At 45.0% G+C, this 14,780-nt stretch overlaps 1 protein-coding gene across 1 annotated transcript in view; it reads right to left on the bottom strand.

Annotated features, from left to right (window-relative positions):
- The window catches only part of RNF212 (ring finger protein 212), a 466,382-nt gene that overhangs the window by 249,777 nt on the left and 201,825 nt on the right, over positions 1 to 14,780 (bottom strand). The window contains exons 8-9 of the mRNA XM_085643156.1: positions 4,644 to 4,702; positions 4,489 to 4,558 (exon numbers count right to left, since the gene is read on the bottom strand). Coding sequence (XP_085499282.1) covers positions 4,489 to 4,558; positions 4,644 to 4,702 — 129 coding nt within the window. The remainder of the gene's footprint in view (positions 1 to 4,488; positions 4,559 to 4,643; positions 4,703 to 14,780) is intronic.

Below are 14,780 nucleotides of genomic sequence, written 5' to 3'. Positions count from 1 at the left end.
TCTTGAGCCTGTCAGAAGCCAGCCAGAATGACCAGCCAGTTTCAGTTCCGACCGGCTGATACATAATCAAACTGACGATGAGGGTCAGAGAGCCTAAAACCGAAGGTCAGATGCTTTCCGATCTCCATCGTAATAGGCCCCATAGTTTCAATACAGTACATACCTCTCTCAATGTATCCCGTCAAGTGCCCTAGCAACATATTATGTGGTATGATTACTGATAATATAGATCATAGCATATAATTTAGCTTTCAGTATTGAGGCACTTTTTTAAATTTGAAGGCATTTTTTACCATAAGAAAGACTAGATGTATTTAAATATAAAGAAAATGTGAGTTTAGTGTAATTAAACTGTAATTTAACTATATCCTTTACAAAGATAATATGAAATGTATCTTACGTACACATCCAAAGACACTGGCCGAGAAAGGGGAAGTGAATACTTAGAGAATCCATAAAAATTTGCTGAATGACCTAATGTAAACATAAAATTAAATGAGTGCTTAATTAACCATAAATGAAAATAGTACATTTGTAACATGAGTAGTCATTTTCTAACCTGAAGAACTGTTTGCAGTGCTTGAAGGAGCAAGTCGAGATGGTGGCGGAGCGGAAATACTGAATATAAAAAGGGAAGAAAGCATGTTCTTAAAATAACTAACAAATACATATAACAACGTATTGATGTTCATCACATGCTTTCACGGCTTTGAAATGCACAATAGCTGGAGCAGGTCTGGTAGATTTGCCCATCTTAAGGAACTATAGCATTTTAGCACATTACAGAGGCTAGCCATTTAACTTGAGCCATGCAACAACTGAACATTCATCTGTCTGTTTACAGAAATAATCACCTTGAATGTGATTGCACATATGCCATTTTTAAACAGTAAACTTCAATCTGCCTTGAAATATTTCATATTTTCAATTTCATCTTTCTTTGGGCCTTTCTGTGTGCATGGCTTAACTAACTCCATTTTCATGCTGAAGCCATTTTCTGTGCCTGCACGAAGAAGAGGGCATGTTTTGCTTTCCTCCTGTTTTTCACACTGTACTGACTAGAGAGAACTGGTTCTTATCAGAGGAATGTACATGGTCTGTCTCGGAGCGAAAGCAAAGGCCTGATCAACCGATACAGTGGCCTTGGAGCAGGCTGGTACGGGCTCTCATGAGAACGAGGGGGCGAGGCTTGAAGCTTTGTTGTGTATGAATTTGTATTTAAAAGGGGAGCCTACACTGGCCTGGTGGAAGTGCACGCCGTGGAGCAGACGTGTTGTCATGGAAGAGTGGAGGCTGATGTCACCTTTGACCTTTCGCCAGGTTCAAGCAATGGACTCCCCTTTAGCAAAGTGGGGTGAAATGATGGAGCAGTAGGTGAGGTGTCTCTGCTACTAACTGTCTCTCGATTCCTTACTGATTCTTTCCTTTCCTTCTTATTTTCTGATTCTTATATCCATACATATATATTTCTACATATATGTTTACCTTGATTGTGTTTCAATTATACTATTGATATGTTAGAGTCTGCTATGATAGGTGCATTTGGCTTACCGTGTGGTGCTATTTACTAATAAATACATCCCAGATATACCAATTTGTCTTTTAGCAGGAGGTGTGGACTCTTCTTGGCCAAGTATTCTGTTGTAGAAGGATGGGTGAATTCCCTTCTAGAAGTTAATTGTGTTATAGGAAGTTGTTCTACTCCTGGCAAGTGATGTGCAAAGTATGTTTCACTCTAGAGAAGTGCTGTGTATATATTGTTTTCTTGCCTTGCCTTTGGGGGAGTGTTGAAAGTTTGCCCACCTTAGGAAGTGCTGTGTATATGTTATATTCCATAAGTTTGGAACTGATATTCCCTCTCTGGGAAAGTGACGGTACATACCTTGGTCCAGGGGAGATCTGAGCATTACAGTAATTGTGTGTAATGCCTCGATATTGAAAAGGGATAGCTTCTTAAAAAACTGAAGCCATTTCTCTTTTCCCAACCAGGTTTCTGTAATGAACAGTATGTCTGGTTTTCTATTCCATACTAGCTTAAAGAAGTTTAAATTCCTTTTGCTAATTGAATCTTTCTTTGGCTGAAGGAAGGGATTGTGTCTGTCGTATAACTGGTGTCCTCAATGAGCTCTTTGTAGATAGGTTATTGCTGGATGAGATGTGTTCCTTGTGCATGTGAAGATGAGGAAGTAGTAAGTGGGGCTGATGGTGCTGGGATTGTTCATTTCTCCCAATCATGGACCTGCTCAAGTAGGTTTATTAGAGATACAATGTATTCTTTTTGGGACGGTGAGTATAACTCATTGTGTTTGTGTCATTGGAGTAGGTGTATGATTCCGTTTTGGTGATGTATTGACATTAAGTTGTGTGCTGTTCTTAACGTTGTAGAAGTAATGCAAAGTTAGAATGACTGGTAATGTCCGTCTTTCATTTAGGTTTATTGAAGGTGGATGGGGTATGAGTAAGTGGTGATGACACAGCAAAGTGTATAATTTAAGTGGTCTAAATTCAACAACTGATAAGAGTTTTGGAGGAGTGGGTCTGTGATGTGCTGTGCTGAGTGATTAAGATGTCAAATCAGGAAAGAGGTATGTAATCTTTTCGGGTGGTCTGGTTGGTAATGGTGTTGGATGATGAAGGGGCTTGGGCGTGATTGGTACTATGTGGAAAGTGAGAGGTTGTGTATTTGGGAGTGGAAACTTATGGAGAGGAGTTTTGAGTATTACATTTCTGATTTGTTTTAGGAGATGTGTGTAAAGCAGAGGGAGAAGTAATGTAGAGGAGTCTTGAGTTGAGTTACATTAGTGTATGTAAGAAAGATTTGGGGCAGTGAAACGGTCTAGGGATGGGGTTTAGTATGCTGCAGTGGGTAGAAAATTGGTGGAAGAAGAGGGTATGAACAGATAGCGGGTAGAAGTACATTGAGGCAGATGTGGGTGAGAATGTGGGCAGGGAGTGTAGTAGGTGGAAGTGCTCTGTTAAAGCCTTATAGCCCACTACTGAGGGCTATACCAGTTGTTAAAGGCCCTGAACTTGGGTTATACGCCTGAGCTACAGGCGAGGGCTATAACAAGGGATAGGGCCTTTAACACCTAGTATAGCCCGAGGCAGAGGACTATAAGGTTATTAGAGCATTGCATCCACTAACGGAAAAATGTTCCCAATTAAAAAGGGAGAAACATGAAGACAAACATTGGAATGTTGGAGCTTTGGGCATCCACCAGCCATTATAAACCCGGAGCTACTCCATTGCCTTCAGTATAGCTCCCAACATTCCAATGTTCTTTTAGTTGTTATTGGTATGTTTTGATGACAGCATATGCCCAACAGCTTTAGGTAGTAGCAAGTTGTATTTTTATTTTTTCTTCCTTTTAATTGATCTTGTAAATGCTTGTACAGTTTGTGTGTATAATTGTAAACAGTTAGTGGGTGAATTCAAAAGCGAGTCAGTGGGTGAATCAATGGGCTCAAGAATAAGTGATGGAGTGCATCTATGATTTCTTACTGAGTGCCTAAAGTCACCAGTGACTGAAGAGGCATTTACATTTGTGAGCCACACCTACTGGCACTGTCAATGCTTGATTCAATATTACAAGTTTTAGGTTCATATAAGGAGAGAAACACTGACACTTGGGGGGCGATTACGATGTCGGGCGGACGCACCGTCTCTAAAATGGGACTGACCGGCCTCCGGTCGGCGGTCCCACCCACCTTATTAGGATGTGGCCTCACTGTTCGGTCGCATTCTGACATCTCCCTATGGGAGCATGCATTATGGCCGTAATACATGCTCCCATAGGAAAATGGGAGGTGTTGTTCATCTCTGCACCCCCTGGCAGGCATCTCAAGATGTGCCGGGATCAACAGGGAGGCACCATAGGTGCCCGCACAGCCCCCAACTGAAGGACGCACATACAAGGAGGCTGTGCTGGGGGCCCCCAAACATGCTTTCCAACATGTTTTCCATGTCATACAGGCCGGCATGGAAAGCATGCAGGAAACCGTGCATCGTAATACCAAGGGTGGAAAGGCCCGCCCTTTGGTATTGCCGGTTCTGAGACTGGCGGATGGGTTTCTTGAGCCTGTCGGAAGCCAGCCAGAATGACCAGCCAGTTTCAGTTCCGACCGGCTGATACATAAACAGCTGGTTGGAACAAACTGACGATGAGAGTCGGAAAGCCTAAAACCGAAGGTCGGATGCTTTCCAATCTCCATCGTAATAGGCCCCATAGTTTCAATACAGTACATACCTCTCTCAATGTATGCCGTCAAGTGCCCTAGCAACATATTATGTGGTACAATTACTGATAAAATAGATCATAGCATATAATTTAGCTTTCAGTATTGAGGCACTTTTTTACATTTGAAGGCATTTTTTACCATAAGAAAGACTAGATGTATTTAAATATAAAGAAAATGTGAGTTTAGTGTAATTAAACTGTAATTTAACTATATCTTTTACAAAGATAATATGAAATGTATCTTACGTACACATCCAAAGACACTGGCCGAGAAAGGGGAAGTGAATACTTAGAGAATCCATTAAAATTTGCTGAATGACCTAATGTAAACATAAAATTAAATGAGTGCTTAATTAACCATAAATGAAAATAGTACATTTGTAACATGAGCAGTCATTCTCTAACCTGAAGAACTGTTTGCAGTGCTTGAAGGAGCAAGTCGAGATGGTGGCGGAGCTGAAATACTGAATATAAAAAGGGAAGAAAGTATGTTCTTAAAATAACTAACAAAATAGGCAATACCGAAAATACATATAACAACGTATTGATGTTCATCACATGCTTTCACGGCTTTGAAATGCACAATAGCTGGAGCAGGTCTGGTAGATTTGCCCATCTTAAGGAACTATAGCATTTTAGCACACTACAGAGGCTAGCCATTTAACTTGAGCCATGCAACAACTGAACATTCATCTGTCTGTTTACAGAAATAATCACCTTGAATGTGATTGCACATATGCCATTTTTAATCAGTAAACTTCAATCTGCCTTGAAATATTTCCTGAGCATAATAGAAAAAAATATTGCTAAATATATGTTTACCCAATAGAGTTCTTACCCAACCCATCATAAGTAAACACATATGCAACAACGTTTAGATCCACTAGTATTGTAACAATGCCCTGTTTGACTAGAATGAACTAATCATTTTACTGTTTCACTCTGTAAATCGTCCTCATGCTTTGAAAGTAAAACAGAAATGTATTGAACAATTATGAAATTATCTCTAAAGAGCTGAACAATCTAAATTTAAGACAAGGACACTACATCAGTGTGCCTAGATTTTAACTGTAATATAACAATAATGTATTACATCACAACGACCATATATGCACTACTGTTGAAAAAGTAACGTTTTAAAAAATAGTTGATTTGCACAGTGGCAGCTGGTGAAAGTTTTAGGTGGTGAGGCGAAAAGATCCATCAAAAATTGCTAAGAACCAATGTGAGCCAGTCGATCTCTCCTACAGGAGGCTGGGGTGGAGAGGGGTTATATCATTTATATGTGCAGTCAGAATGACACCTGTGGCAAGATGTACTACATGCCCAATGTTAAATGTTTTCCAACAGTACCTATCGACAGTACACAGACAACAGAACTCCCTAGGTTAGCAATGTGTCAAGTAAACATTAAAGATGGACTGCTGAAAATGAGACGACAGCACCACAAAGGCTTCTGTTTCTATTGCACTGTGACAAAAAGCACCAGTCTTTAATTGCTGCAGCCTCTCTTTTATTATGTCTGTGGGCTGTGACAAGGTAACGCGAGACGTGTGCAGTGGGCTGTCTTTCAGAGCCTTAATACATGATTAGGCTTAGCATGAGGAACAGGCTGCCAGGAACTTTTAGCATTGCTTTTGAGCCTTTCAACTTTCTGGATATTGGAGGGGTGGGCCCCAATGCCCTTTAACAGAAACCATAACAGAATTTACGAAATCTAACCCATAGATCTAAAAATCTCTGAACAAAATTCAGAAGTCTGGTAACCCATGAGTTCATCTTTGAAATGTTTAAAATATGATGCCTCAAAGGTCATAAAATAATAGGCTTAGTACTTTCATTCTCAGAATCTGAACACAGCCAATGAATGTGGAGCCTTGTTCTCTATTGTTAAGTAGGACCTCCTCTTCTACTAAGTTCTCATGTTTGCCACCCCGACCTGGCAGGAGTCTATGGGAAAGCAGGCCAAATTTCCTTAGTTATAGCTGCAATACTGGCAATACTGCAAGAACTGTCCCTGCCATACGTGGAATGCTTCCTGGGCTGCCTCAAATGTAACAAATTCCTCATTGGTGAACAGATCCCCCAGCATTTCGCAGCCACCATTCCTCCAGGTCGAGACAACTACAGACACTGACAGTACCCTAAACGCCGGCAGATCCCAGAAGGTGAACTCCCTGGCGAATGGTGGCCTCCCCAAGATCACACAAATGGTTCGTTCCCACAGGGAGGCTGTATGTCGAATAAGATACGGTACCGGCACTACATCCCGACCACCAGACATCAAGAGTTGAGGAAAGGAAGAGCTCCTCAATGCATTCATTAACAGTGATTTCTCCCAGTTTCCCTCTCCTGCCATTAATGTGCAGCATGCTGGACCTGGGAGACCAGAGAGTAATGCTCAAGACTTGGAACCAGCAGCTCGCCCTCCTCCATGGGCCTAAACAAGTATTACCTCACAAACCTACTCTGTCCCCCAGCCCATATCAGGGAGGTCAGGAGAGAATGCATCCTCAGGAACATCATGCAGGGCAAAGTATCGAACGAATGGCGCATTGCATACAGGCATCTTGGTAAGAATACCATCTTTGAGATGGCCAACCAACCCATAACCGAGAGAGGGAGTCCAGAACTTTACCAAGGAATGCAGACCCTGCGTAAACCTCCCAGTACTATATTGGAAACGTTTCTGTGGGGTATGGGCCACCACCATTCCTAGATATTGCAGTTTGTCTGTTACCCACCTGAGGGAGATGGTTGGCAGAGAGGCTGAGGTGTGATCAACCAAAGACCCTAATGGAAACACTAGTGACTTCCTGTGATTGATGTTAATCCCTTGCAACTCTCGAAAGAAGAAAATAGATCTAGATCAGCAAAAGAGGAAGCGATCGCTGAGGGGCTGAAAGATGAAAAAGCATATCATCAGCATACAGGGAAACCAGGTGCTTTACCTTGATCTGCATGGCCAGGGTCTCCAAGGCTATGGTGAAGAGAAGAGGGACCACAGGCAGCCCTGGCATGTACTCCTACCCAGGCAGCAGAGCACAACTTACCAACATGTACCATGGTGGTGGGAGCCGTATACAGGATGTGCACCCAATTGTGAAAACACGTCCCGAAACCCACTGCTTCCAACACACGCATGAGGTAGGGTCAATCAACGGTATCGAAGCCAACTCCTCTTCCCTGCCCTCCACCTTATGGTACACATGCATTAATTGTTGTAAATTCCTACTAGTACTGCGCCCAGGTATGAAGCAGCATTCATCATTGTGAATTAATTGCGGGATCACCAGGCATAACCCCAGAACAAGCGCTTTCAAAGAACTTCAGTATCGGTATTGATCATAGTGAGTACGCCGATAGACAGACCGGTCCGATGCATCCGACAGCCGGCTTTAGCATTGTGGATATGCAGCCTTCCTGCATATTCACGTGGAGCATCCCTAAGTCCCCAGCCTCCATGCAGACTTCCAATAGGTGTTGAGAAAAAACAGATGCACAAGACTGCTAATACTCAGCAAGAAGGCCGTCATCGCCCAGTGCCTTCCCCTCGGGGAGCTGCGCCAGAACTTTATGGATCTCCTCTATGGAAAGTGCAGAATACAAGTTATTAATCGTGACCCCTCCCAGCTACAGGGGAGGCAAGGAGGCCAAAAAGGCATAACCAGGGCTCGAAAAATCCCAAAAATGTTACTAGACCTGCAGGTCTAGTAACTTGAAAAATCTACTCGAACTAACTGTAATGTACTTGCCCTCTGTCTCTAAAAGCCGAGCAAATGTGACAAGATAACAAGATTTAAAGGCATCTTTATTGATCATTAACTTAGTGAGCAATAAAGATGCCTTTAAATCTTGCTATCTTATCACATTTGCTCTGCTTTCAGAGACAGAAGTCAAAAGTCAGTTTTCTCATCCTACTCACCAAAAAGGGCAAGTAGGCCCTTAAAATTGCTCGTCCTGATTAAAACTGGCTCGCCGGACCTGGCCTACTGGCTGGAGCTTCACACCTTGGGTCTGCCCAGTATTCAGGGGATGCTGTATGGTAACACCATCTCCGGGGCACTACCAGAGATCACGCGCGGGCCCTTCTGGCCTGGTGGGCATCTCTACGGCACAATCACTGGACTGGGAAACTGACCCAATGCACTCCGCTCTGGCACGGTGCCCGGCTCCGAGAGGTGGTGGGGTTATACGGCTTCAGGGCATGGGACCTGATCTGGATTTCACAGTTGGGGGACATCTGGAAGGGGGGACACATCCGCACTTTTCAAGACCTACAACATACATTCTCTCTACACTCCTCGCAGTTCTATCGCTATCTACAGCTGCGTCATGCCGTCCAGTCGCACGTCCCGGAGGGCACGGCCCTGCCTGACTACAGCCCGCCGGAGGCTCAGGTTCTGAATGGAGACTTGGGGCCATATGTAGGTAGCTAAATACCGGTCGGTAATGGCCGAAATTCGGTAAATATCCCGTTACCGACCGGTATTTAGGCATTTGAGATGTAGGAGGCATGATTTAAGGATTCGGTAATTTACCGAATCGGTAATGGATCGGTAAAATACCGATTCGATAAAATACAGATTCAGTAAAATACCGAATCCTTACATCATATGTAGGGAGCACTCAAGTGAGTGATTTTTTGTATTCAGGATTCGGTATTTACCACCAAATACAGGTTGGTGATAAATAACGAATACCTTTCAAAAAGCTATATTTTGCTGATTTAAAAAGTGCCATGTGGCAGACATACATGCCCTTATGTGCGCCACATGTGCACGATTCAGGGGTGCAACAGGGTGTCAATGTGACACCATGCCACCCATGTATATGCTTCCCCTATTACCGATTCGGTATTTACCAGGCCCATAGGAATGAATGGGAAGGGATGCATTATTACCGAATCGGTAAATACCTATTCATAAATACCGATTATTGCCGATTCGGTAATAATTACCGAATTTTTACCTACATACTATTTACCGATTCATAAATATCGAATCGGTAAAATTCGGTATTTATGAGTCGGTAAATATGAATTATCTACATATGGCCCTTGGGGAGAGGGGGGGGTCTCTCGTATTTACCGCTCTCTCACAACCTATACCCCAAACACACTCTCGCAGCTCAGAGTCAGGTGGGAGGGTCGGATTGAGTCCTTAGATGATTCTGACTGGCGCAGCTTTCTAATGACTCCTAAGTTAATTACTGTCTCAGCGCGCCTCTGATTGGTACAACTATACTATTTACACGTTACCTATCTCACGCCGCTGCGCCTCCACCGCGCAGGCCTTTGCCCGGAGGCGTCCTGTCCGCGATGTTCACACCCTCACGCGGACTTCTTTCACATGGCATGGTCATGCTCACCCATCACACACTATTGGGAATCAGTGCTGGGGGAACTCAATGAGATCTTGGGATGGGAGGTGCCTCTTAACCCCACCAATATACTCCTGGGCATTACCGAGGGACTGGATGGCTCTCGTGCGGATAGACTCTTCCTCAACACAGCCCTAGTGGTGGCAAAGAGACATTGCACAGTGCTGGCTGAATCCGATGGCCCCTTCTCTGTCACGTTGGCGCAGAGGGGTAGACTGGTGTGCCGCGTAAGAACGTTCTGTATATGAGGCTAGGGATTGTCCCAAGAAGTACCGCAAGGTGTGGGGTAAATGGGTGGGGGCGATCAATGATTAACCAACTGTCTGGACAACTGGGGTATGTGGTGGGTACCAAGCTTCACCGTCTACTTACTACACACTGTTGCGCAGCCTTGTGGGGTGTAATGTCCTTAGATGCATTGCATATTAAATGGACCGTGTATTTGTACTGCATGCTTTCTTCAGAAAATCAATAAAATGGTTATCAAAAAAAAGAAATCTGTCTCGCCATACGCTCTGGTTTAGGTGGGAATGGGTTATGATATACCTGCTCCAAGTGTGTGCTAAAGGTATGCCCTCCTCAGTATAGACATCCTGGCCCTGGGGAGACTGCAGGTGAAGAATGGGTGGTCCAGGGGTCTCTCAATGAAGATCCTATTCAAAGAGCCGACCAGTTCTGTCACCCTCCCGGTGCAGAAGTTGACAATAAGATCTGAGTGTGTATTTCTAATCATGGCAACTCGCCGCTGTGCTAATACTTCCTCCCGGTGCCCCTACGCACCCACAGGTGGCAAGCCTTGAATACACGCCAACTCGTCCTCCATCAAAAGGAGTTCGCATTGTAGAGTACGCACACCCAACAGGAGAGACCCAGACATCGACCATGAATCAACGTTTTTGTTGGATGTAGTCCAATGAATCCTAAAGAATTCGGTCAGTGGACTCGCTAGACCCTCCCTAAGCTCAGAATCCTTCAGGATCTGTAGCGATAGCATCCAGGTCAATGGCAATCATGGACTGCCTCCCCCTTCCCCATCTCCCCCCCCCAGCACCCCCTACATCCCAATGCACAGTAAACAGGGGCGTGATTGGAAAAAAAGCGAGTCAGGTGTCAAACCGCAATAGTGCTGGAACTAAGTGAAACAGTTAGCAAAATAAGGTCAATGCTGCTTTGTGTACCGTGTGTAGATGAATGGTATTAAATTGAGGGGGGTGTTTATCGAAGGCACCATGTGAGCCCATGGCCAGCGAAACAAAATCCCGCACCTTCGGGTAGAAGCTCTCGTCATCTATTTTGGGCTCATATGAGTTGACAACTTTATTTTCCACCCCATTGAGTCTTCCCTGTACCAGAAGGTTGCGAACCCTCACATCTGCCTCCAAGTAAGAAAGGGCAAAGGGGACTCCTGGCGCAAACCAAATAAAAACACCGAGAGAACGTCAAGTAATTAGCGTAGAACGTTTGCTCCCTCCATTTTTGGGCTAGCTTAGCAGCTTCTTCATCTGAGAGATGGATCTCCTGAAGACAGACAATAACTATCTTGCGCCGCTTATGGAAGAAGAGGACCCTGTATAATTTCTAATAGCACCCCAACCCCCGAACATTCCAAGAGAGGAGTTTAAAAGTCCCCATCTTACTCATTGTATGAATGAAGCGACCTAGATCATATCTACCCGCTCCCTGTGATACAATGGCAATAATGGCAACGAAAAACACCACAACATGTAAATGTAAATGTAGTAGTGCTTATATAGCGCACGTATCACCCCCAAGGGGGTATCAAGGCGCTGTATATATACCGCTGTGGAACTCTTCCTGGCCTTTCCCTGTGAAGTGCCCACTCCTGGGCACCCCCAAGGTGAGGCCAGGCATCCTAGCGCTGTTGGGGCCGTTGTGGAGGTTAAGCAAGCTATTGCCCAGAGTTGCAGCATGGGACCCATGATTAAAATAGGCACCGAGGCGAGAATTAACGGGTCCGAGGAAATTAAGCCCAAGACCTGCCGAGGCGGGAATTGAACCCTGGTCTCGGGCCAGAACTCTGCATCAGGGTCTGCCGCTCTAACCATTGAGCCACACTCCTCCACATGTAAGAGTAAACCACCACCACAAACAGGTCCACAAATATTGATAAGTCAGGACTTACAGCATCGCAACCCAACTCCCTCAGACACAACCCAACTCACGGCAACCCCACACCCTGCTGTCTTAATAATAGTTGCACGCTCAATGGCATTCACTAACGCATATATAGCCAACCACATAACAGCACCCTGGGGCAACTGGCAGACCCATAAATTGTCCTCACACCACTATCGGAGAAGCAGCATTATAGAAAAGTCATCAGGAGAGCAGAGATGCCAACAACCCCACAAAATGACCAACCCAAGCCCTGGGTAGGCCGCTCTCCACATACCTCCTGGCAAACCAGTAACAATGGCTCTCAAGACCTCGTTCTTGAGTCCTGGGGTAGCAGTCAGCCTATTACCAGACATTGAAAGGGATCAGCATGAACACCCTCCGACCTCCCTCAGTGTGGCACCGTGGTGGGAACAACATCATCAGTTTGGGTAGGAGCGGCAGAGGCCCTGCCACCACAGAGGATCCCCACTCATTGTCTACGCCACTTGCTGGGAAGAGGGTGTAGCAACATCCATGGAGCCATCGTTCCGGACCACAATGTGCCTGCCACCACCTTCCACCAGCCTGTCACCACCACCCGAGTGGAGGCACCCGAGCCGACCACCACAAGTGTGAAATGTTTTAGAATCATTAAGGGGATGTACTGGGAACCCATCAAATCTGTCTGCCAGGTTCAGGCACCTTCTGGGCACTCAAAACAATTTGACTCTCTCAACCCATTTGTGATGACACAAAGATCTACCCATAACAAATTCACCTTAATAGACACCCTCGCTATTTGGCTCTACAGGGCCACCCTCAAGCCCAGTATTGGTTCCAGGTTTGCTGCAGGTGAGGGCCCCTCTTGGTGTACCGGGGAACATGAGCGCTCCCTGACGGGCGATTATGTGGGTGGCTTGGCGAGGAGTGGTATACTGGGTGATAATATTCCCTTGCTGCTGCCTCTGAGGCCTGTCTTTCCCCATCGTATAAAGATCTGGGGGCGCTCATAAGGACTCGTCCCTGAGGCAGACCAACAGTAGGAAGTTCTATAAGATTTCTTTTCCAGTGCAGCGGGCAGGTCAAAAATTAGAAAAAACAAGACAGACTATGAATGGAGCCCAATGAGCATGTCCCAGAGTGCTTTCCAGTGAGACTGCCGGTGTCCTTTGTCGCCCCCTGCCACTAAAAGGTCAGCGCATGAGCCCCACAGCAGTCACTCAGTGTTGGGACGAAACATCAGGGCCGCCGCTGCAGGGAGGCCTCTGCCAGGGCATAGTATGCTGGGAAGATGGGATGGGCTGACAGTCGAGGAGAAGAGGCAGGTGGTGCACGGTGCTCCCGGGATACCCCACCAGCGAATGTTCAAGCACTACACAGCCCAGCAGAGGAGGGCACTCCTAGAAGCCTGCACGCCCAACCCTCAGCAGAAAATACTAACAGGGCCAGGTACGCATCACGCATGGGTCGCATAGTGCAACACTCTTCCATGCCAGGTCCCACCAATTTAGGCATGGGCCCCTGGGAGGGCTCATAAAATCCACTCTCCCACTCACATTCTCGAGCAAGATTTATTCAGGACAAGCTATTTTTAGGGACTACTGGCCCTTTCTGGGGAGTTGAAAATCCTCTAACTTCAGGGAAGACATAATGACTTTTGACCTCTGTCTCTGAAAGCAGAGCAAATGTAACAAGATTTAAAGGCATCTATATTGCTCACAAAGTGAAAGAGCATTAAAAATGCCATTAAATCTTGTTTTCATGTAACATTTGCTAGCTTTCAGAGACAGAGGTAAAAAGTCAGCTTATCTTATTACATTTATTTTTCTTTATATGACTTCAGTTAGAGGATTTTGTAAAGTAAACTGTGTGACAGTTGAACTGTGCAAAGCATGTTAAATGAAAGGCTGTAAGATGTCAAGCTCTTTTCTAACACACCACTGAAATAGGTAAGTGAACTGTTCAAACATTTCAAATATATTTTACTAGTTTTGAAGACCCATTTTTGTAATTCTGTGGTGAAAAAAATATTTTATAGGATCAAAACAAATCAGAAGACTTTACTTGGTGATGTGCAAATTTTAAATATTTTTGCTGAAACCCAATTTCCAAAAATTGTTTATGCACCTATTATCAGTAAAACGGCATGTTACTGGGAATGTTTTGTGGGCATTTCAATGGAAAATATACTATCTGTAAATGACAATGCACTACCACCTCATAATTTGGTAATATTTTTATGAAAAGTGAGTTTTTAAACATGAACTGGGAATTATTACTGCTCTTGCCCGTATGAGGACGCCATTAGTAAACTAAGAGGCAAGCCAGGGATCATGTGTACCCTATATATGAGATCAAGTCTTGTTATACATGGAGAAAACATTTAGTCTAGTAAATAAAAATAGTTTTTTTGTACAGCCGAAATAGTGAACTTGCATATTTGAAGGTGCACTCTTATGTGATAATAAAGAAAAGGCGGCTCCATAAGACAAAATATTTGCCTAGGATCAGTTCACGGGTCAAGTACATTACAGGTAGGTCGATTAGATTATTAAAGTTGCTATACCTGCAGGTCTAGTAAAATTTTTATGATTTTTCGAGCCCTGCCCAGACTCAATCGATGACCATACCACTGGGTTCAATGCTGCATAGGCCGCAAGCTATCCAGCACCATTCACTCAATGCCGGTGACCACCAGAACATCACTCAAAGGCAGCGTAAGGTGAGCGGCAGTTCCCCCGATCTCGCCAATAGGGCCCATCTCTACACTACGGGCTACCTCTGTAGCCGCCGCAGTCCCCTGAATTGTGCAGGGTCCTGGAACCTGGTTTGGGGTGGGGACGGTGGGGGGAGCACAGCCAACAAGAGGTGTACTGGAGGAGTCCAGCAACACCATAGGCAGGGACCCCCAGCCCTCTACCATGCCAGAGGGGAAAGTAGACGGATGCTGCAGGTCCATCAGTTAAAGAGTCAGAAGCCAGGTCTTGAGTCCATCAGGCAGGGGCACCCAGAACTCAGAGCAGGTCCCTGAACTCCGGCACC

The sequence above is a fragment of the Triturus cristatus genome, chromosome 2_2 (assembly GCF_964204655.1).
Source record: "Triturus cristatus chromosome 2_2, aTriCri1.1, whole genome shotgun sequence".
NCBI lineage: Eukaryota > Metazoa > Chordata > Amphibia > Caudata > Salamandridae > Triturus > Triturus cristatus.
This window is presented reverse-complemented; position numbering and strand designations above follow the sequence as displayed.